Source organism: Catharus ustulatus, chromosome 12 (genome assembly GCF_009819885.2).
Source record: "Catharus ustulatus isolate bCatUst1 chromosome 12, bCatUst1.pri.v2, whole genome shotgun sequence".
Classification (NCBI taxonomy): Eukaryota; Metazoa; Chordata; class Aves; order Passeriformes; family Turdidae; genus Catharus; species Catharus ustulatus.
Genome location: NC_046232.1, coordinates 3,477,407 through 3,500,953, shown reverse-complemented (window position 1 = coordinate 3,500,953; position 23,547 = coordinate 3,477,407). Strand labels below are relative to the sequence as shown.

At 44.4% G+C, this 23,547-nt stretch overlaps 1 protein-coding gene across 7 annotated transcripts in view; it reads right to left on the bottom strand.

Annotated features, from left to right (window-relative positions):
- Nucleotides 1-23,547, bottom strand: part of NEO1 (neogenin 1) — a 168,114-nt gene that overhangs the window by 55,255 nt on the left and 89,312 nt on the right. For all 7 annotated transcript variants that reach the window (XM_033070546.1, XM_033070547.1, XM_033070548.1 and 4 more), the window contains exons 6-7: nucleotides 6,337-6,491; nucleotides 5,458-5,578 (exon numbers count right to left, since the gene is read on the bottom strand). In XM_033070546.1, coding sequence (XP_032926437.1) covers nucleotides 5,458-5,578; nucleotides 6,337-6,491 — 276 coding nt within the window. The remainder of the gene's footprint in view (nucleotides 1-5,457; nucleotides 5,579-6,336; nucleotides 6,492-23,547) is intronic.

Below are 23,547 nucleotides of genomic sequence, written 5' to 3'. Positions count from 1 at the left end.
ATCCACAGAATGCAACTCAGAAGAGGAACTGAGATCATCCAGTGGAGTCAGACTTTAATCCAACATCAGCACTTTTGTTTCTCCAGAGGGGATCAGCAGGAAATACATCCCATGTCAGACTGGACATTCCATGTAAAGCACCAACACCAAAAGGGTGCACCCCCAGCCCTGCCTCACAGTGTGTCAGGATCACAGAACAGGTCTGGAGCTCTGGGAGCTGACCTGAACTCCCCCTTGAGCAGAGTCACCTTCAACCAGGCAGCTCAGGGCTTGGCCAGGTGTGCCCTGAGTGTCTCCCAAGAGCAGAGATTTCCAGACCTCCCTGGGCAGCCTGCTGGGCTGCAGCTCCCTCCCTGTGAAACTGCTTCCTGTCACCAGAAATTCCTTTGCTCACAGCTTTTCTCTGTCACCACCACCCACCCTGTGTCCCCATCTCTGCCTGAGCAGCAACAGAGGGTTCAGGATGAATCAAACCCAGCACACCCAGTACATCACATGCTCCCAATTTCCATGGCTCTCCACACATGCCATTATCCAGTCTGGATTTCCCCACTTTAGCTTCAGGGATACCCTGAGAGACAGCACCAAAGGTTTGGCTAAAGGCAAAGCAAACAAAATCCACTTTTCTCCTCCCAACCACAGGCACACCATTCCACCTCAGACGGCCACATGAACAGTTTGGCACAGTTTGCTGTTGGCAAACCCATGCTGATTTTCCCAATCATCATCCCTTTCATGTACCCAGAACGTGGCCTCCAGGGGGATTTGCTCCATAACCTTCCTTGAAAAGATTCCAGCTCCAGCTGAGCTTTGTCTTTCCTACATCCTACACTTCCAGGCAATTTTCTGCCTGTGATTCCAGACTGCCTGGGCTTTCACTTTGTGTTGGAGCCCAGCTGGCAGCTCCTTCTTTATCTCTCCTAGTCTCCTGGACACACACATTCAACCCCTGCCTTGTAGAGTAGACCCTTCCTGTGCTTTGGTCCTTCAGGATCAAATGGTTTGCCTCTTGTCCATTAACACAATCCCCTATGGAAACCTACCAAAAATATCCCAAACAAGCCAAAACCTCCTGTCTGGAAGATGAAGGCTGGAATTCCCAGCTCCACTCGCCAGCCAGACACAGGCAATGAATTCCAGCCTGCTCTAGAAACTCCAGAGCCAGTCCTGGCTGTCGCACCCAGAGCTGCCACCCCAGCACCCCCACATGAGTACCAGGGCTGTGTTAAAAAGCTCCAAAGCTCCCTCTCCTCCTGTCCTGCAGGATCCAGTCTCCACACAGGGCCCTGCTGTCCTTCCATCCACTGATGCCTGTGCCAGCACTCCTGGCTGGCTCACCACCCTCTCCAAAGGGATCAAACACTGAAGTCAGCCCTAGAGGGTGACCCAGTTCCCTCCTCTCCTTCCTGAAGAACCTGCACCCATCCCTTGGAGCCATCTCCAGATGTCTCTGTGATCCCAAAGCCTCACAGCTCTACAACTACACATAGATTTCTAATTCCTCCTCCTTGCTACCCATGCTGGGAATAATTATCACATGCAGGATACCCTTGCTTGGACAGGGACCTTTTTCATGAAAAAAAAGAGTTTAAAGAAACTGATAGTTCCACTACAAATAATCCTGGAATGGTTCCTACAGCACCATATCCAACTCATTCACTCCAAGATCTCACTCCTGTGCAATCCACAATAGAGTGAAAAAAATCCAATTTTGTGGCACAAAAGTACAAGAGCCCCACAAAGCACTCCCTTCAGCTGTGGAAGTGACACAGTGCATCTGAAAGGACAGTTTGAAATTGTTCTCCCATAACATGGCATATTTGTTTACAGTCCAGGGCCCTGCTTTCCACAGTGTTCAGGCATCGCTCCTGTTTTTCCACGGTGCCTGAGTACTTGTCAATGCCTTTCACACAGGGTGACAGGGAACCATCTGCCTCCCTCCTCCTACTTGTTGCCACCTGTTCTTTTCCCAGTCCCCACATGGCAGCGTGAGCCGGGCCAGATCCCCTGGACAGGGCCAGGTTACAGCACCAAGAAACCCCAAATATCTCCATTACCCCGAGGGTCTCACTCCCCACACACAAAAATGCTGTAGCAGTGATGACAAGGAATGGCTCTGCTCTAATGAAGTGTATCTGCTCCACAGTTGGGACACTCAGGGGTTGAGCAATGAGGACTGGAAGTAAAGCAAGCTGGATTTGTGTAAAAAAGGAGGAGGAGAGATTTGAGGTTCCTGAGAAAAGCATTCCCAAGGCATGATGGAGATTGTGGGATAGGTAGGAATACTCCATGGGGGCATCTGCAGGACATCAAACCACTCATCTCTTTATCAAGGAGGCAAAGACAGAAACATCGAGCCTGAGAAGTCCAAGTGCAGGGCAATGAGGTCATTGAGGAACTTCCTTCTTTTAGGGAGTTCCCAAATTCTTCCTAAAAGGCAGAGCAGGCAGCAGAGCCACTCCAGTGGAATTCTGAAAGGCACTGAGTGTCCAGGGGCAGTATCTGATAAACAGGGACACAGCTTCAAATCCCAACGTGGTTGGAAAGCACATGAGAGGCTTTTCAAGTCCCTTGCAGAATTCTACACCTGGTGTTCAGCACAGGGGACAAGGGGGATTTAACTGAGATCACTGACCCAAATCTTCTTCCCTCTTCTGTTCTTCCAACCCTCTCAATTACAAACACTTGTCCTAAAAGTCTCTGCTCTCAATACCATGATTCTTCCATACACTCCTGAAAAAACAAGAGTTGTGGATTCTGTATGGTCAATCCCATTCTGGGTGCAAACTTTTCTAAATTTATTAACAGAATTACCAAAATTTAAAGGAAAAGCCACTCAAGAAGCCTTTCAGTTCTGGGCTTTAACATTTTCCACAAATAACTTTCCTATGTACTAAAAGCTACCCACAACTCACACCAAACACAAAAAAGCCCAGCCTAGAACATTGTGTCTGATCAATGAGTTTATCAAGCTCATTGTAGGAGATAAAGAGTCACAGATGGACTTTATATAGGTTATTGTGTGGCTGTGCCCACACTGTGCAGAAGTGAATCACCAAATTCCTGCTCTCTCCAAATCAGAAATCTGTCCAAACACAGTCAACATCCCCTTGTAGCAGATAAATGTTTTCCCCCACTGCATTTCAAACCCACACTGTCTTCCAGGAGCACAAAACACAGATGTGGGACTTCATTTGGATGAGAGAACTCACATGGTTTCCCTGAGAAACTCCCCAGGGCTTCCACTTTCTCATTTGCATTTAGCTCATTCAAGATTGATTTGATAAGCAAAAAGGGCTAATGAGAAATGGTTTGTAAATAGCCAGATGTTTGCCAATTCCAGCAGGAAGGAGAAAACAGAACAGCACGGGAAGGGAAGCACTGCTAACTGGGAAGAACTTTGATGAACACAATCAACATTTTTCTCACTGAAGTTACTTTTCAAATTGGCAAAGTTGGCATTTCTCATCAGCAGCTATGAAATAATTAAAAAAATAATTTCTGAATTAATGATTGAAGTGTTCAGAGTAGTTTTTGCTCAAATTAGGGTTTTAAATTTTCATACCAAGCCAGCTGCCACTACTGCATGTGATACCTTCTCCTCTTTCCCAGAACAGTTTCCTTCTTCACTGGTCATGGATTGAGAGAAGATATTTTAAACCCCAATTACCTCCACCTCTGAATTGTCAGTTTTTACATATCACACTCATTCCTCATGACACTCCTTGTCACACCCCCCTGCACAGCACAGTTCCATGTCCCCTTAGATGTGTTCCATGGGGGTGTCCCACTGCTGGAGAACAGCATCTCAATGGCCCCAGAGCTCCAGGGACATGGCCTTGGGGTGTGTCTCTACACCCACAATGAGACTCCAGCACTGCAGCCCAAATCCTCTGGCAGCATGCAAAAGAGAAAGGACATTATGAGGCAAAGTCCTTCAGAACAGCAGGACGAGGTGCTGGAGTGGAGCAGGAAGGAGAAACCACTGGACAAACAGCAGTGGAGGGAAAGAAAGAGGAGTGAGACCACAGGAACTCCAATAACAACAGTGAGAGCCATTTAGAAACTACTGCTGGCAGCTGGGTGCAAGCATAGGCTTGGGAAGGGCTTCCAAAGCCAAGGCCATTCATTATTCAGGGGTTTCAAATGTGGAGAATATGGAATAATGCTTCCACTGGAAGGGGCTGCAAACCACTCAGGTGATTAATGCACAGAGCAGAAAGTAAATGACTTTTAATCATTTTTCTGGCAATCTGATGACAGCAGGGTAGTGCTGGATGCAGACTCCTGACACTGTTCCGAGGCTGGAATCCCACTCTGGCTGGAATCCCACAGCTCCATGGCTTTAAAGACCAAAAGAGAGAGCACCCTGCATTCCCCAAATCATATTGAGGAGTACCTGTGGCTCTTCAGCCAGCAGTGAAACACACCCAGATCCAAAGAGGAATTCAGAGGAAGCAGTAATTGCACAGCTACTCATAAAACAATTGGAAAATAAATGGGAAATCTTTCTTTATGGCTCATTCATCAGTTTACTCTCTGCACACTGGGCACCAAACCCAGGGACAGCAGATTCACACCTGTTCAAGGTGTGAAGTTCCATCAAACCTCCAGCCATGGTTAAGACTGTTTTTCCTAAATCTTCTCAATCCAAATAATAAAGTAATTGGAATTTAAAACAATCCCCCTCCAAAAAGACAACACAACTCCCCCTTGACATAGTTTTAGTATTTTCTTGTCTGACTTATCTCCCGTTATTCTCTGTACTCGTGGTTTTCTTCCTTGGGCTCTTAGAAATTATTTTTCAGAACTGTGTAACCTGAAAGAGCAAAACAAGCTGATGCCTTAGCAATGATATTTGCAGCACCTCTTTTTTGGGGTCTTTAAACCTAACACCAATTGTTCTGCTTTGCCACTCCAGCCATGCAGCACACTGTATGGGGAGCACTGGCAGGAGTTTCACTAACTGGAGCACAGGGACAAATATTTACCTTAAGCTGCAGCTGTAACCCACCAGATGTGCAGCTGCAGTTTGCAAGAATGACAAAGTTCACTATTTTTTTACACTAATAGCAGAAAAAAGCTTCTGACACTGGAATGACTTTGCTATAAAATATGTGATTTGGGATGTGCTCCAGAAGTGCTTCTTTTCCAGGTTTGTAATTTTAGTGACTCTCTTCATTTTGGCTATTCTGCTATTGCTTGTAAACCTCAGGATGCAACATTTCTGACCATGTTTTATTATTGCACCAAATATTATTCAAAATACAGGATGGATCCTGTAGAATTCCTTCAATTCTCCTCACTAAGTGTACAGAAAACAACACTGGATCACTCACTTGACTTTTAATAAATCACCCTGCTCTAGCTGAGTTATTGACAGAACCCACCATGTGGAAAGGTCCCTTGGAATGGTCCCTCCCCATTTTTGCTCTCTGCTGTCACAGTTTATCTTACCAAGGTCAAGTATTATCAGCTGGGCTCCAGCTTGTGCATTTCCAACATCGTTTTCTGCAATGCACTGATAGAATCCTTCATCAGACTTCACCAGTCCCAAAACTTGCAGGTTATGTTCTTTCTGAGGAGCAAAAGGAGAAAACAACACTTAGAAATGGTTGCAATTGCCAAAACAATGGTGTCATCAGGGCACATTACTGTGGCAAGAGAAACTTCAGACAGTATCTGGGAAAAGTGTGTTTGGTGTTCCAAGATCTCACCTCCCTTGCACTGAATCCTCATGTTCTAGGGCACCAAAAGCAGCAGAAGCTCTCATTAATGGCTACCATTTTCTAGCATCACATAGCACTGGCAAATCCTAATGTTTCCCCAGTTGTTCTGGTGGTATTTTGGGCTTTGACTGAATCTCACAGCCCCACAACCCAGGTACACCCAATTACACAGCCATTCATTTCTCAACTGTGTCTCAAAAATGCCTTTCCTTGCACCTAAAATCTCCCTGTAGAAGCACCCTTGTGCCAAATTCACCATCCACAGCTCACATTTTTATTTCAGCTCCTGCTCGAAATTGGAATTTTTATGGAGCACAGACTGCAGCACACGCAGTCAGTGGTCGTGGTGAGCTCATACTTTGACAGTGCATTTTGCCACCCTGTGTGCCTGACTCTCCTGGAGAGTCCAAGCTATAAAGGCATCATCTCTTACAACACAAGCACATTAAAGGGATACAAGAAACCATTTCTCCTCCAGGCCCCAAACATCAATAGCACAAAAGCAGGAAGCAGGTTCCATAGAAGAACCGAATTTCCATCAATCTCCATGTGCAGGAGAACTGACAGGTCAACAGCCTTAAAACTGCAGGATGGACAATGCACTCACCACAATTTTGAAGTAGTCACTGGGGATCACCATGTCCCCATTTTTGACCCACTTGACGGTCGGCGTTGGTTTCCCCGTCACCTCGCACTCGAACACGATGTCCATGGACTCGTGGGCGTAGATGTTCGCAGGGCGCTTCAGGAACGTGGGGGGAACTTCAGGGGGAAAGCAAGAAAGACAAGAAGATGTTACACCAGAGAAAGAGACCCAACAGTTCCACACACACTCAGCTCGACACCAAGAGATGGACTGAGGACTTGGGCATGAGTGGCAGCAAAGACAGCAGGAATTTGCAGCTCAGGTTTGACAGACATGACACAAGCTGGGAGTTCTTCCAGAATCACATTTGGGCCTTGGAGCAGCCTGGTCAAGTGGAAAGTGTCACTCACTGCCCATGGCAGAGGGTTGGGAATTACATGATCTCTAAGGTCTCCCTCAAACTACATGAAAGAAGAAATGGAACTGAGATGTATAAACTGCAAAGTTAAACCTTGGAGTTCAAATCAATAAGAAAACAAAAGCTACAATTATATCAAAAAGTACTTTTAAAAATGAATGGACACAAAACTGAGATGAAACTTTCCCAGGGCACCATGGCCTCATGTTCCTGTGAAGGAATTGAGGTTGTCAAACAGAGGGTGCTGCACTGAGCCCCGGAGTTTCTTCCCTGGCCTGTGGAAGCCAAGGAACCAGGATGTGCAGGAGCAGCCAGGTGCCTCTGTACCACAGTGATGACATTTCATGGATATACAGGAGGAGAGCTGTGTGTTTATAACACAGCAGAGCAGAAGTTCTGAACATAAATTCTATGAAGAACAGAAGTCCTTCACTTACAACATACACCAAAGGTGTTACTCTGGGTCTTGGTTGCCTTTTAAATATCCTTAAATCCTCAGAGTGAGATTAATTCAATCAAATGTATTTAAAATCACACAAACTCTGAGATACAGATTTTTTTGGGGACACCAGCCCCAAGTGACTAGTGCACAGACATGTCACAGTTTCTCCCACAGGAGCCTCCATGAAGCCTCCAGCTGCATCCAGGGCCTCTGCACTCATCTGGCTCAGGAGCACCGAGCCCTGCAGGCACTTATTCCTTGAGTATCCTCTTTAGAGAAAATCCATCCATTTAGCTGTGTTTACTGCACTCCCAGCACAGGGCAATTCTCATACTTGTGTTGGCAGCTTGTATTGTTGGAGTTCCAGGAAAGCCCAAAGCAGCCTTTTGCCCTTTAATATTTAGCAAAGAAAGTCAATATGGAAGGGCCATGAGGTTTAGACAAACAATTTACACACTTGGTCTCTCAACAGGGTTTATTTGGTGCTGTGGATAAGGAATCCTAGGTCATGTTTTACTCCTTCCTCTGCAGTGATCCCAAAGGGTTGGAGCTGGATTTAATACTTCTAAAAACAGCTAGAGGCCAGCAGCTCCCCCAGCCCCCCCTCATGTTTTGGATTATAAATGAATAAAGAGAACATTAATAAATGGAAATACTTTAGAGTAAGAAGGTGGTTTAACTCTCAGGTAAGGGTGCAAACCTACACAAAGCTGTCCATTCACTGCTCAAATTCTCACACAGGAGCAAAAAGCTGGATGGGGCAGAGCCCGGCTGCCTGGGAATTCAGACATCCCTTTCATACCAACTTCCCAAAAATTTACCAAACACACCATAAATTCCTCCCTGAAAAGGTTCAGATATTTCTGTGCTTACTCTGATGGCTGCTACCACCATACACAACTCTGACATTTGAAAACTCTCTTCTGAATTTATTTGCCACCAAATTGCTGTAATTTATTCTCTATGAAAATTATTTTTATTTCTCCCTGGTATTTATCCTCAGCACTGTTATTTATTACAAGCTGTGCTACTGCTCCCTCCCTTCCCCTATCCCAGCCTTATTTTGGGCAGCTCAACAAGTCATGTTTGCTTTGCTCTGCTGTGACAATTCCTCACAACCCCCTAGATGTGCTCCAGCCTGAATCCATCTCCAGAGCCTGTGGAGTTTCAATCATTTACATGCAATTTCAGCCGTGTCTCAGCAGCGCCTTGAAAAATGGCATAAATACCATGGCAGCACTGCAGCAAATCCCTCACCCAATCCATCACTCTGGCTCTGCCCTCCCCACATGCATCATCCCCTGCCAGCCTGGGACAATCATTGCCCGCTCATCGTTAGCCCTTTTTAACTAATGACTCATTTTGTTCAGCCTGCCTGATCAATAGTTTATGTTCTCATTTCCTTTCCATCTCTGTCTCCAGCTATATTCACACGCACTGATCGATTCCTGCAGTGCTTGCACAGTTGAGAAAAGGGAATACAGGAACAGGAAAAGTTGTTTTTCCATGAATGTACAATGCTTCCATTTCCAAAACATTCATTACAGGTGAGTTTTAATTCCTTCACCACATATTAATTTTGCCAGAAGAACACAGAGACACAAGCCAGTAACACTCACTGTCAAAAACACAAAAGCTTATGTGAAAAACTCAAAATAAAATCCTGGTTTGGGTTGGACAGTTCCTTGAAGATCATTTAATCCCACCCCTGCCATGGGCAGGGACACCTTCCACTATCCCAGGGTGCTCCAAGCCCCATCCAACCTGATCCTGGATACTGCCAGGGATGCAGGGGCAGCCACAGCTGCTCTGGGCACCCTGTGCCAGGGCCTGCCCATCCTCACAAGGAAGAGCTGAATGCCCAAACTGTACCACAGGAAAGTTCTGACTCTGCATTCTCCACTAACGTTTAACTCTTAATGAAGACATTTGGAAAGAACTCAAATATATTTGGCAACTGAGATTGCTCCATTTTGGGACATCGTCCAAAAAGAGGCATTGATTTTGAATCATAAGAGTCAGGATTTTTTTGACACAAAAATGGAAGTTGAAGTAGATAATATCCTACCTACTCTCAACTACTTTTGATTCAGGAGATTAAGAATTTGAATAGCTATTTTTTCAAAGTGACTTTGCTTTTCTGGCTCATGGAGCAAATGCCAAGCTGCTCACAAAGGGATAATAACATGAGGAGTGCTCACTTTATCAATTACCTCCCAGTTAATGAATTAATAAATGTTTTTCAAACACTCTTTGGGTTTAACTATATCCGTATTTAGCATTAACACAATGCAAGTACAGATGTTTATGGTAGAGAAGTTCAATTGATAACCAGCGAGCAAACAAGTCAATTACCACAGAAAACCAGATTTGTAAGGGAAGATTGCGTGCTCTGTTGCCAAACACACAATTAAACTTCAAAGACAACTTGGCACTTCAGCCCCCTCTTCGTGTCAGCACAGAACAACTCCTGAAAAGGAAAATTCTTCAACAGAATTTCACACCACCCAGGGAGCCCTGCCACCTCTTTGGAGACTGAAGAAAATATTTTGTTCACAACCGTGATCAAAAGATTAAGAAAAAAACCGAATCCAACCTACACCGACAGTTGATTCAAACATCTAAGCTACATCCCAATAAAGGTGAAATATTTGAAAAACAAGATGCTTTTCTAAGCCAATAGCTCTAGAAGGATGGGAAGAGCTGAGGAACTCCACCCATGCAGCAGGAATTGCACCCAAGGTGATGTGGAAACAAGAACAGATGCTGGACGTGGATCCCATTCCACATGTACAGGTGATCAGAAGGAAATGGAAATGAATTCCAGTGGTCTGTAGCTCTACTGTACAGGAAGAGCACAGCAATAGTCTCCTTTGGACACAAAGACATCCAGGTTTTAAAGAACATTTTAGAAGATTTATTCTCTTCCTAAAAAGCATTAATAATCAGCTGTTGGTCCAAGCACTGCATTTTGGGACAAACCCACAATGAACAGGACTAACCAGTGCTTCCAAATACTCTCGAGTCACAGAATCCATGACTGGTTTGGGTTGGAAGGGACCTCAAAGCCCATCCACTGCCACCCCTGCCACGGGCAGGAATACCTTCCATCAGACCACAGTGCTCCAAGCCCCATCCAACCCAGCTTTGGGCACTTCCAGGACTACTCCTGGAGGAGCCTTGGAAATTCAGTAACAGCCTAAGGTAGTCAGAGGGCTGAATTTCCAAACTGGAAATGTCCAGGACAACACTGAATTTTCGCTGCTGCTTCCTCAACCACCTCCACATGCCCTTGATCCCCAGAAATTAGCAGTGTGTTTTCCAAGGTCAGCCAATGAAATCCCAGTTCCTGCCATGCTCCTCATCCCTTTCCTCCCACACTTCTGTCCATGACCAAGCAGACATGGAGTGCATGCCCAGCCATCCCTTACAAAAGCATCTGTTCATTACAGAAGCTTCCCCATAGCCCAGAGAGCACAAATACAAGCTAAGCAGAGTAGCCACATTTTCATAGTTTATCTCAAACAATCCTGACTCCAGCATTCCTGGCCAGTTCCATTTAGAACCCATTTCTGAGGGATGCCGGAGGCACAATCCCCAGCTTACATTTCAGTTACAAATCTGGATTACCAGCAGTATTTAACATGGACATTTTACCATAAAGCCCATTTCATATCAGCCTGAAATGGTCCACAGGGATTTTATTTCCTCCTCCAGGGATAACAACCTATTCCATTAGGATATGCTCCAAATCCTATTAGAATCATTACAAATTTAAATGCAATTTTCACAACTGCAATGTTGTTTCTAAGAAGGATCAAAATAAATGACCATCACCTAGTTAATCCATCCCCTCCTGTCCCTCCCCAAAAACACAGAAAAAATGCTTGATGTCTGACAGCAGAATTTTTTTATTATCTTTTAATTCTGCAAGATTGTTGTACAAATTAGCTGATTTTCTTCAAACGTACTCTGGAAAAAAAAAATTTACACTTTAAATTAAGATGGGGAGTCATAACATTCTTCTTTAAAAAACAGCAGAAGTATATGGATAATGCTAAGGAAAAAAATAGTTAATTTAAACTCTGAAACTATGTTGTAGGCAAGACAAATTCTACCAAACCCCTGAGCATGGTTGTGATGTCCTTAAAATACACTTAATATGCAGCTACAGAATGTGCGAAGCAAACACAAGCTGACAAAAAGGGTTCCTCTAGAAAAATGCAAAGAAGTGCCAAATTAATGTACAAAAACCAGCACACCAAGGAGCAAAAAGGTTATAAGAATGTAAACTACTACAGCAAATTTTTTTGCAGCAAAACTGGAGTTGCAGTTTATGAACAGTTTCAGTGGCAGTGACATTCTCTAATGCAGTAAATGCTTATGTTTTAAATCTATTTTAGAAAATTAAAGCCAATGTCCCTAGGGAGAAGTGGTGCCCGTGGCATCCCGACTGGTGGGAACTCTTCCCACTTCTTCAACAGCCAAAGCAGAGGAGGGGAGCTGCTTTGCGTTCTCCAATGGCCTCGTTAACATCTGCTCAGCAGCTGGAACAGCCCCAAATGAGCATTGATGGCCCATGTTTTGCTCCTTTGGACTCTTCAGAGCTTTACAGTTTCCTTGGCAAATGCCAAACCCCAGCTCCATGGAAAGCTGATTCCAGTGGTAGAAGGGCAGGGCTGAATTAAAATAAGTATTTTAGATTTACAGTGAAAAGCTTTCATTCAGAAATTGCTAAATATGATCCACGCTTCAGAGACCAGACCCCAAATAAACATTCCAGAGGCAGAAACTAAAACCCAATATTCAATGCTAGGACAACAACCAAGAAACCAGGTAAGCATGAATAGAACAGAACAAATATAAAGTAAAATTATATTGATCAGAGAGAGTAAAAAACTCATGCTGTAATTCAACATTTTTAGGGAGAAATAATATATTGTAGATTTATGGAATAGGAAGTAATAGCACTAAAATTGACAGAAAAAGGTCTGAGAAATAAGGATTTTCTCACAAACTGGACATGAATCCCAGTATCATACTGGGATGGAAGAACTGCCCATGTGGAGTCTGGCAGTAGCTCCATCCCCTCCCCTCCACCCAACATACCTCAACCCCCTCACTGTGATACTGGAGCCCCACATTTGAAGAAAAACATGAACTCTGATTTAAAAGAGAGTAATGCAAATGATCAATGACTCAGAAAATTGGCTCCAAAAGAAAAATGGAAGAGCTGGAATTGGTTATTTGAGCAAAGGCAGGATTATGCAGCCAGGAAACTGGACACCTCAAATAGAAGCTTAACAAAGAAATGCTCAGTGCTGCAGAAAGGAAATTAGTGTGTATATCTACATCTATATTTATGTATCATTCCTGTGCAGGAGGAATGACATAGAACTAACATCTCCATCCCTGTCCTGTCCTAGGATAACACCCCAATTAATTGCTCGCTCTTGCATGTTGGGATGGAAATGGGATTCCTTCCCAGCATGAGCTGCAGTAAAATCAAACAGCCCCTGCACACAGCCATGAAGGAGCTCTCTGTGTGCAGCAGCCCCACCTCCAGCAAGGCTCCTGTGAGAAGCTGTGGGCTCCAGCCAGGCACAGATCTGTATTGCAGGCAGGCAGAGCTCACGGACACAGACCCACAAATAAAATTGCCTGGGAAGTTCTCCGGGTGCACACACACACAGAGAGCTCCCGGAGCATCCTGAAAGTGAGCAGGGTTTTTCTTTCTGGGATTTTCACTTGCAGCCCCATTCACACACCAACTGCATATCAGCAAGAAACCTCTGGCAAGGCTGGCCCAGCATCCCCCACTCCCCTTAACCCTGTGTGCACGAATCCCATGTGAACGATGTTCCTCCTGACTGCCCTGCTCATGCTGCAGCTGTGGTGTCTGCTCTGCCTCACCCCTAAATCCATGCTCAGAGGCTCTTCATGAGCAGGACATGCCCAGGGACATCAATGCTCAAAGGGGGCACAGTGCCACTCAGTAGGCAAGGCCAGGTGTCCAGGAGGGAACAGAACAAAAGCAAAATATCTCTGGATATTCTCCCAGCACTGAGCAATCCTTGGCTGAGGGATTTCTTGAGAAAGGGGAGATATCTTTGTGTTTTCTGTTCCTGGTCACATTTTGCCTTTAAAAAAAGCTGCTTTCTGGCTCCAGGAGAGCCTTCAGCAGCCCTAAAGCTCAAAGGGATGAGCTCCATGAGATGCCACCAGAGAAAATTTACCAAGTTTTTTGTGTTTTGGAGTCAGTGAGCCACAGGATGTCTCTTGGTTCTTGCCAATGAAGAGAAACGAGCATTCCTTTCCTCTCTTGTCCCCACAAAGCACTCATGATTTACAGAACAGAACTGGCTTGGACACAGACCTGAGCATCCTGGAACAGTGGAAGGTGTCCCTGTCTAGGGCAGGGTGTGGAACTGATGAGATTTAAGGTCCCTTCCCACCCAAACCACTCCATGATCCCCAATACATCCTACACCTGCTCTGGCTTTACTACACCCAAGAGCTTTGCTGTGTTTGAGAGGAGGGAACAAGAACTGCTTGCCCCATTTGACATCCAGGATCAGCACAGGTTTAGACAGTCCCCTAATGATTTTTCTGCCTATTCCTTTCCTAGAAATCCCTACCATTTCATTTGGTTTTTAAGATCTTGCATTTTCCAAAGACCTACATCTTCCAACTTCGATATTTCACGGCCATGCCAAGCCCCAGGTCAGAGACCACGGCTATATTATAGAAACTGGCAGAGCTGCATTTCCCTGTGTAATCCATGTGCACTGCATGGAACTTCACTGTCATTTAATCACCTGGCTGTTCCTTACATCACAAGATGTTCCCAAGGCACTTTCCCAGCACCATTTGTTTCCACAACCCCAATGAACTCAGAACACTCCAACCCTCCTTTTCCACACTGAGCACTGCAGACTCAGTTCCACTGATAAAAACAACACTGTATTCCCCCTCTAATTTGCTATTAAATAATGAACTGATTCCCTTTTTCCCACAGGAGGGAATCCACTCTGACTCCCAGCACCGGTGTTCGAGGCTCTTGGTGAATGACATTGTCAGAAGGGTTCTGGGGAAGGAAGGGCAGCAACATCCTACAAAAGGTTCTCTATAGCAAAGTGTGGCTTTTTCCACACAAAATACACATGGATGGATTTAACCATTATCAACACTGGGGTTTTTTTGTTTGTTTTGTTTTAACAGGTACAGGCATCAGATTAACTCACCCACAATTCCCCAGACTATCTCCAAAAGGCTTCTAAAACCCTCACATCACACTGACCAAAACTCCTTAGCCTGATTTTTTTTCAGTCTGCTGATTTAGGTGTTAGGTTACACAGCACTCTTGGGAACTCAGGATTTCACACTTCAGTTCCTCAAGAAATATGGAGTGAAGACCATCTGGTCCTGATGATTCCTCACTGTTCACTTCAGGGGTTTGCTCTGAAATAGATTTTACCAGCACTGCAAGTTCAGGTACAGCCTCCCTCCAGCTCCCTCTTTGAAAAGATAAAATACAATTTGAGACAAAAGCCTCCAATTTTGCAGAGAACACAGACAGCAGGAATCCACTTTTCTGCTTCAGGCCATCTTCTCACCCCTTTCTCCTCACACTCCATCATGTGCTGACCCTGTGCTGTCTCTGGCAGATGTCCCAGCTCTGACAGGCTTGGAAAAAACTATGAGAAATTTGTATGTTATTAGCAAATGACTGAAAGTTTTGTATTAATTTACTTGCAAATAAACAAGAGAATAATAATTCCTTTCCCTTGTCCTTAGGAGATCTCTGGGGAGGTTTGGATGGAAGGGGATATTTCTCCTTGCAGGGTAACTTTTCACTGGTGTTGGATGCTCACTGTGAACACAAACACCACATGCCCAGTATTTGTTTAGCCTCTTTGGCCGTGCCTTTGCTTTGTGTTTTTTGTAACCTTCTTCAAACTATTTTATTTTTGGTTAATTTCTATTACACAGATCCCCCTCTACTCAACTAAATGCTGGTGGTGGTGATACATGTCACCACCTTGGAATGGCCATCAGTTTACAGCCCTAATACCCCAATACATTTTGGGTTTGAGTCTGGATTCTCCATGTTTTCCATGACTACAATGCCATTATCTCTGGTGTGGGGATGGAAGCACTGATGCTTGTGCAGAGGCTGATGAGGCTTGGGCAGGGATGGACCCTCAGTGACACGATGGTGCTGAGCTCCACCAGAACAGAGGAGTGAGGGAAGCTGGGGCTGGACAACCTCTGTGTCCATACAAACACAAACCAGCCCCTCTGTATTGCCATGGAAGGGCTGTTCCTGGGGGACAGGCACACCTGAGCTCCCACAGAGGTGTAGGAACAGCAGAAGGAATTCCTGTGTGTCTCAGGATGATGGACACCAGGTGGGTGCTGCTCCAACACACAGCATTGCCATGGATCCTGGCTGCATGATGGAATCCCCACCCACTCTGAGCTCAGGGGAAGATGTGCCAGAGCTCCCTCAGCTATTCCCTGCAGGGATGAAACACTGACCTTTGTCCAAGATCACTGAAAAGCTGCTTCCATAACACTTTTCAGTGGTATTCAGCAACAGGATGAGAAGTAATGGCCATAAAAATTAAATCCCAAATTCCACTCAGTGTGAGGAAGAGCTGCTATCCATGAGGGTGGCAGAACCCTGGAACAGCTGCCCAAGCGGGTGTGGAGTGTCCCTGCCTGGAGACATCCCAAACCCACCTGGATAATCCTGAATGGACTGCATGGTCTCCAGAGGTCCCCTCTAATCCCAACGGTTCTGTGAATCTACCTCAAGAGTATTTGGCCCCCCCAGGGAGTGTCTGTCCTGCACTAACCTGGATTGTGGTGTTTTGTCCACAACACACAAGTGAAAACTCAAACCACCACCTGTGGAATGAAGATGTACAAATATACAGAAGCTGTATCCTTCTATGGGAGGGTTTTGGCCTCAATAGCTCCTGCACTTGTCACCTCCCCTCCAGTGCTCTCAGTAAAACTCCTCCACGACCAAAGACACCAAAGATTTAGTTCCTTCTTGTTCAGACTGAGCCCACCCTCTGTGGAAGGACAAAAACCTCTGGAGGCACGGGCTGGGATTAACCTGCTGCTCTTTGGGTAAACTCCTCAGTTAAGGAGGAACTCAGACAAAGAACAGATGACACAAGATTTCTATACAAAAATTAGATAACCAGATGACATGGAAAACCTTACCAACTGTAATAAATTAAAGTAGAGCTCACTCAATGCTTATCAGAGGGTATTACTGATTATCATTCAACACAAGCCTTCCAAGCAACTTCTCGGGTGATCTTTAGAAGTAAAAACCTTAATCTAGACATCAATAATGTAAAACTGTTACATTCATTATTTCTCTGTTTTACTAAGCTCTCCTTCCCCAGCCCTTCTAAGAGAAATCTCGCCTGTGTGACCCTGAATCTACTCCAAGTACCATGGAAACATCAGAATAACAAGAACACTCATCAAAATTTAAACTTCTTACAGCAGCGCCAAAGGCAATGAAATTTTTATTGAATTCCAGAGCCCTCATTTTCCACACAAAGCTGAGCTGGAGAAGAGGCCTCAGTCAACCTTGAGAACAGTGAGACCCAGAGCCTTTGGGGCCTTGTTTCCCATTTCCAGCTATTTCCAGGCAAACCCCTCAATCCCAGTTCCCACCACACTGCCTCTTGTGTCTTTTTAGATCCCTCCTGCTCCCTCCAAACAAAACCCCAACAGGGATCCTCCATCTACCCTGGGACTATTTAGTGGAAGGATCTGCAGCACTGCTGCAATCACTGTGAACAATAAATGTTATTTCAGGATTTAGGGATGTTTATTCTGGATATATATGGATATACACTGTGGATATAGGGCCAAGTCCTCCCTCCACCTGGAATGACCAAACACCTTGGTAAGAAGCACTTTATTACTGGACAAATTGGGAATATAGTACACTGTTATTTTATTCCTTGAGTCTTTCAAAACCTCAAATCCTAAGTTTACAATTGTTCAAGTACAGTAATTTCACGATTATAAGCTGCACTGAGTATAAGCCGCACTTCCGGGTGCCAGCAACTTTTCATTCTCTGTCCATACAAAAGCTGCACCTGATTATAAGCTGCACGTTACAATACAGAGTGTGATAAAAGGTATCTATTCTATCACCATCTGTTGAGGGTGGGGGCAGTGATCCTTATCTCTGTGGGAGATATTCTGCTAATGGGCCATCCACTGAAACCAGGCAGGGCATTGTTCTTTATCTTTTCACAACCCATCCTTCCTCCAGCCAGTCATTTTCTGCTCATGGCCATTGAGTCCCACTGTGGGACTGATAAAATTACTGCATCCCATTGGGAGTTGCTCCAGCCAGGGGGAAGAGCCCAACATTTCTTACAAAGATAAAAACAGAGGTTTTGGGACACTAAGGGAGCCCCTTTCTCCACTGGACTCCAGAGGAAAACCGGATTTCTCCACATCACCACTGGAGCTCCGGAGGGAAACTGCACCTTGTACAGGAGCACTGCTCCAGCTGAGCCACATCTGTCACTGCAGGAGGATGCAGCCACCATGGAATGGGACTGCTGCCAACACCCTGCCTGACGGGGTGTCAGGTTGTACTCTGACTGTGTCAGGGTTTGGAGTTTGTTTCTTTGTAGTGCTGTATTTCTATTTTAATTTCCCTAGAAAAGAACTGCTATTCCTAATTCCCATATATTTGCCTGAAAGCTCCTTGATTTCAAAATTATAATAATTTGGGGGGAGGGGGTTTAAATTCTCCATTTCAAAGAGAAGTTCCTGCCTTTCTCAGCAGACACCTGTCCTCCAAACTAAAACAGTAACTTTTCGTTCTTTGTCCATATATAAGCCACACCTGATCATAAGCCGCACTTCGGGTTCGGACCAAAATTTTAGGCAAATAATTGTGGTTTATAATTGTGAAATTACTGTATTTTGATACGTGAAGATTAAAAAATAATAATAATTAAGCTGTTGACTTTGTCTAAGATGACAGGGAGATGCCTGGGAAGCAGAGAGGGATTGCAGGTTTGCAAAGGCACCATGAAGAGGGAATGAATGGTCCGGGAATCCCAGGTCCTTCCCTGGCCCTCACCTCTTTGTGGGATTGGGTGGAAGTTTATGGAGCAGATCCAGTATTTGAGAGGCGACTGTGGCCCGTCAGCCCCTTCTCCAGGGCAGTCACAGTTCTGAAGGGACAGATTATGGGATGTATATTCTGAAAAATCAATGCTGAAGTGTTTCAAGATGGGCACTAAAACGGTTGGATACATTTCCTCTTAATTTTTCTGTGTCCCAGTCAATTTTTTAAATGGATTCAATGCCACTTCATTTCAGCAGAGAGCAAAAATACATTCATTAGTAGCTATGAATGATTCAAGTGCCATGCAGCTGAATACCAAAACAGGAATAAATATGGATTTGAACCAAGCATTATAAATAAACCATGGGACTATCCCCTGAATAAGGAAAAATATCAAATATTGATTATTTTCTCAATGAAGTAGCACAGTGAAGTTTGTGCAGTGCACAAGGCAGTGAGATCCTGGGGAGAAACAGCAGGAGAACACACCTTAAGAATTTCCTAACTCCATCCCATAAGAAGGGGAAAGAGGATGTGACAAAGTAAAGACAGCAAGCCTTGACATCCCTTATCTTTGAACATTTCCCAGTGCAGCCCTCACAGGGGGGTTGTCATTTGTGTGCTGCAGACTGAGGATCTCCAAAGGCCAAGAAGGACATATTTTAAGATCATTTCAAATATTAAGCTGTTTGTTCACTAAACACAGATTTCCCCAGATCATTTGGAGAAAAGACAAACTAGAGCTGGGAACAGTAAAAATAATTTATAGGATCAACTGAGCCCCTCTCATGTTCACCAACAGCTGCTGCCAGATCCAGGTACATCCTGGCACTAGAAAAGATAGCTATTTCCTGATCAAGTTCAAAAGAAAATATAGAGAGTTACGGTTTTTCCATGTTTTTTTTGTCTTGTAATGACACAAATTCTGCAGGCTGGCTTCACACATCAATTCCAATTCCTTTCCAGCTCAGTGAATGCAGGCCCATCTTCACATCAAAGTCCCTTCTAATTTACAAATCCCAAAAATAACCTTAATTACAACCCACTTCAGTAATAGCTTCCGTGTAAGGAACAAGCAAACAAGACTCTGCAGCCTGAAAAGAAACAACTCAAAGGTCTCAATAAAGGCCCAGATAAACATGCCTGGCATAGCTCAGGAATAAGGGAGGACTGGCTCAGCCCTTGTCATGAAAGCTGTGAAAAAACAAATACATTTAACAGATTGGTACAAAATAAAGAAAAAGGTGCTGTTCTTCTCAGAGCCATGGGATGAGGGGGATACAAGATGTTGGAGTGGGAGAGGAAAATGGAATAATAGAAATCTATATGGGATTGATAAATAATGGAGAAACCACTGAGGAAATCCCAATCTGCCTGCAGAACAAGACATCACTCAGGGGAAATAACAACTGTGCTCACCCTTTATTCAATCTCCTCAGCCATCTGCCTGTGGACACTGTCAGAACACAGGACCCTGCAGGATTCCCTGTCCCTGCAGCTGCAGTGCCCTGCCTGGAGCACCAGCTCTGGGGGCACTCGACCAAGAGACATCCTCATTTCCCTTCTACACTTTTTTAATCTTCAAATGGATTCTCACCACACTGAGGTACAGAAAGATAGAAAATTAACTTGGAGTAATCTTTGTAAACTGTGCCATTTAACTGCATAAAACCCCTCTAATTAATCTTTAGGCTTTCCAGAATTACTGAAGGTAGAATCTGGGGCTGTTTCTTCCCACACTGCATAGATACAAATTTGCCTTTACAATCTCTTATGTTGAAATCTGGTCTAGCACATATGGCCAGTGATAGCAGGAATTCAGAATGGGAATTCATGAAAGCAGAGACCCCAGTAACATTCTTTTTTCTTAAATAAAATCCAGTAATTTGGGTTCCTTAAGGTAAAGAAATTGAGACAAGTATTATGGATCAAGTGCACACCTCAAATCCAAGTAAGCTTTTAATATTTCAAGTCAGTGATGTTCTAGAAAAGAATTTTTCTCTCAAAAAGAAACAGACTGCAGATCATTCATGCCTTTAAACTACAAATTAGTAACAGTTAATAGATTAGGAAGTTCTAAGAGTATCCAGTCCTCAGATTTCAAATTAGTAAATTTAACAGTGACCACTTTAACAGAGGCAAAGGAGCCTCCTGATAAAAACATTGGTCAGTAATTCTGAAAGACTATCTTAGAACAGTATTTTCTACAAGGCGATACAGCAATGGATCCCTACAAGGGAAAGATGCTCTTCCAAATTATGCTTTACCCATCTAAGTTGTTCCAGGAGAACCAAAGAATCCTTTACGTTGGAAATGACCTCCAAGATCATCGAGTCCCACCATTAACCCAGCACTGCCAGATCCATCACTAAACCACAGCCCCAAGTGCCACATCCAAAATTCAAGTAATTCCCTTTAATCCATAACGTTTTCCCTGCACTTCAAAGAAGTTGCTTTTTTCCTTGGAAAACAACCATCAACAATTACAATCCCATGTGAAACCAAAGAAGTCAAGTTCCAGTTTTCCAAGAGAGCCAGAGTAATATTTGCATCCACAATCCTTCACCAAGTATTCAAAGTCCTGATTTAACATTTCTGTGGTTGATGTGGTGATGCAGAGCTCTGGTAACAGCAGTAGCAGTCCATGGAAACCCTTTGGAGGCTCCATAAATGCTTTTTTCCTTGTGCTCCAGCACTTGCTCACACCCAGGGGAACTTTACACGAGTTAACAAACCCTTGCTTCTCCTGCTCACAATCTTCCACGTGTCTGCCTGGACCATTGCAGCTGCAATCCACAACAGCAGCAGGGAGATCAGGAGCTCTGAAATCACTCCTCTAATGGTTAATCACACTAATGATCGTTTAAGCAAATTAGCAGAGCAAGAAGCATGCACCGTGCAGATTGAGTGTGTGACTGGGAGCAAAAGCACAGCCAAGGACAGAGCCTACAGCTGCTCCAGCCCCAGAAATCTGAGCTTATGGAACTGAACTCCTCCCCAGCCCCACAAAGCCTCCCGTGGTTCTTTTCCTTTCCCATTCCACACAAATTCCCAGAGAGTAAAGCAAAGTTTCAGCTGATTATTTGAAGCACAATGATTTGAGCCTTATGGTTTCTTCTGCAGCCAACAGAACATAACAGGATAGTGATCACAAACTCTTTATTTTTCTACGATCTTCCCACTGGAAGCACCTTCCTAAAATACAGTTTCATCTCTATCTGGCATCTTAGGATGTGCTACAGGAAACAGGCAAAAGATAAAGACTATAAATCAGAGCTGTGCTGGTGTTGACATTGTCAGTAAACAAAGTTATTAATTATACATATACTGGAAAAGCTGAAGAAAAATTATTTGCCCAAAGGGGAAAGGAAAGGCAAAATTATATTTTAAAGATTCTCCCCAAAGCGTGGCAGCTTATAGTAAATCATTAGAATTTAGTGAAATGTTTGTTCTGCAGCCTGACTCAGCTCTCAGAGCCGTGAGCCGTTACAAACTCAACTCAAAGGAGAATTTCAGTACAGAAAAGTGACGCATCTTAAGTTCTGCTTCAGCCTCTTTGATTCTTCCCTGTGCACAATCCATCCCTGTCCCAGAGCCATGGGGTGTTGGGGAAGGGGCTAGTTCCAACCCCTCAGAGCTCTGTGCAGCCTGCCTTGGACAGGGCAGCCACAGCTTCCCTGGGCACCCTGTGCCAGAGCCTCCCATCCTCACAGGAAAGCTGGTGGCCACAATTCCTCACCCATCCAGTGGCACATCCACCAAATTCATGACTCTCCAGAGACTGGGACCACCCAGGACAGGGTCTCATGCTTTGCACAAGCCCAGGCAGATGAACCCATTGCTCTTCTCTGACTCACCTCCTCATTTCTCTTGTGCCTTACTGCAGTTTCCAGCAGGATCTGTTCCATGACCATGCTGGTTCCAAGGGTCTTTCATGAACATTACTCCATCAGGATAAACAAAGAGCAGTAATTTGAGGTTGAAGCTCCAAAACACTACAAAGCTCACTGAGCTACAGAACACAAGCAGAATTATTTCCAAAGGCAAACTGTTGCATCTCCTGCAAGTCCCATTCCACTCTGCCACATTGCTATGGAAAAAATACATTGTCCTGCCTAAGGAAACTGCTCCTTGTGCTTGCTGATCCAGCACTTTTGGGAAGGTTTTGCAACTTGCATGACTACACCCACTGCAGGCAACACAAAGAGAAATCCTGAGCAATCCTACATTCTGTGTATTAAGCTATCAGTGATGGGGAGGTTCCAGGGGGCCTTCCAAGTGTTGTAACTCAGGATGAGAACAAACTCCCTTTTATTCAAATTGTCTTCACAAAACCAAGTGTTTTACCAAAGCTAAAACCATCTGATGTGAGAGACACACAACCTGGGGAGTGGCACTTCCAGAGCACAGGGTGCTTTGAGGTACCACAGTACAGCAGTTTGTGTCCTCACCTGCAAAGTGCTTTGTTTCATGTTATACTGAGGTTACATTTCAGCTCCTAAGGATGTGAAAAGGAAAGATCATAGACGCAACCTTTGAGTCAGCACTTGAAAACAAACAACAGAGCTGCCAGAATTCGAGACTGGTTAGAAAAATATTCAGTATAAAAATAACTTTCCCTTTATTAACCATTAACCAGCCCACTTTGAGCCTGGTTTCCTTTTGTGAGTATCTTGGATCCTGTTCCCATTTCCCTCCAGGCCAGCCCCCAGCACCCTTCTGGAGAGAGCACCTCGAGGAGCACAGAACCTTTATTAGGCAGCTCACACCTGCCTCCAAGGCTTCCCATCTCCTCCAGAACACAAAGTGTTTAACTTCCACTGGCATCATAACCAAACCCTGTTTACTCCAGGAACCCAAACTCCACTGTGGTTTTCCTTTAAATTATTCTTCTCACGAAGACAAACTAATTAACTGCAAGACTGCGTAGGGAATCAGCCACCACAGATAAAAGCCCTCCTCCTTCCCACAAATTACTGGATTGTTTCATCTCTGCAACTTTGGGAGAAACCTCCCTGCCAAGGACCAGAGTATGGATAATGAGACATCCAGTAATGGCGATAATCTGGCTCCCATTAGAGAAATCAATTATCTGCTGGATGAGAGTCAGCTTTACCATCATAAAAATTTAACTTGAAACAAAGTCTATGTTCACTTTATGGTATGGGCTCTCTCTCAAGATTGATGGATGTGTGGTGTTTCTCAGCATTTCCACTTTAACATGACCCTCAGTTTTCATTATGAAAT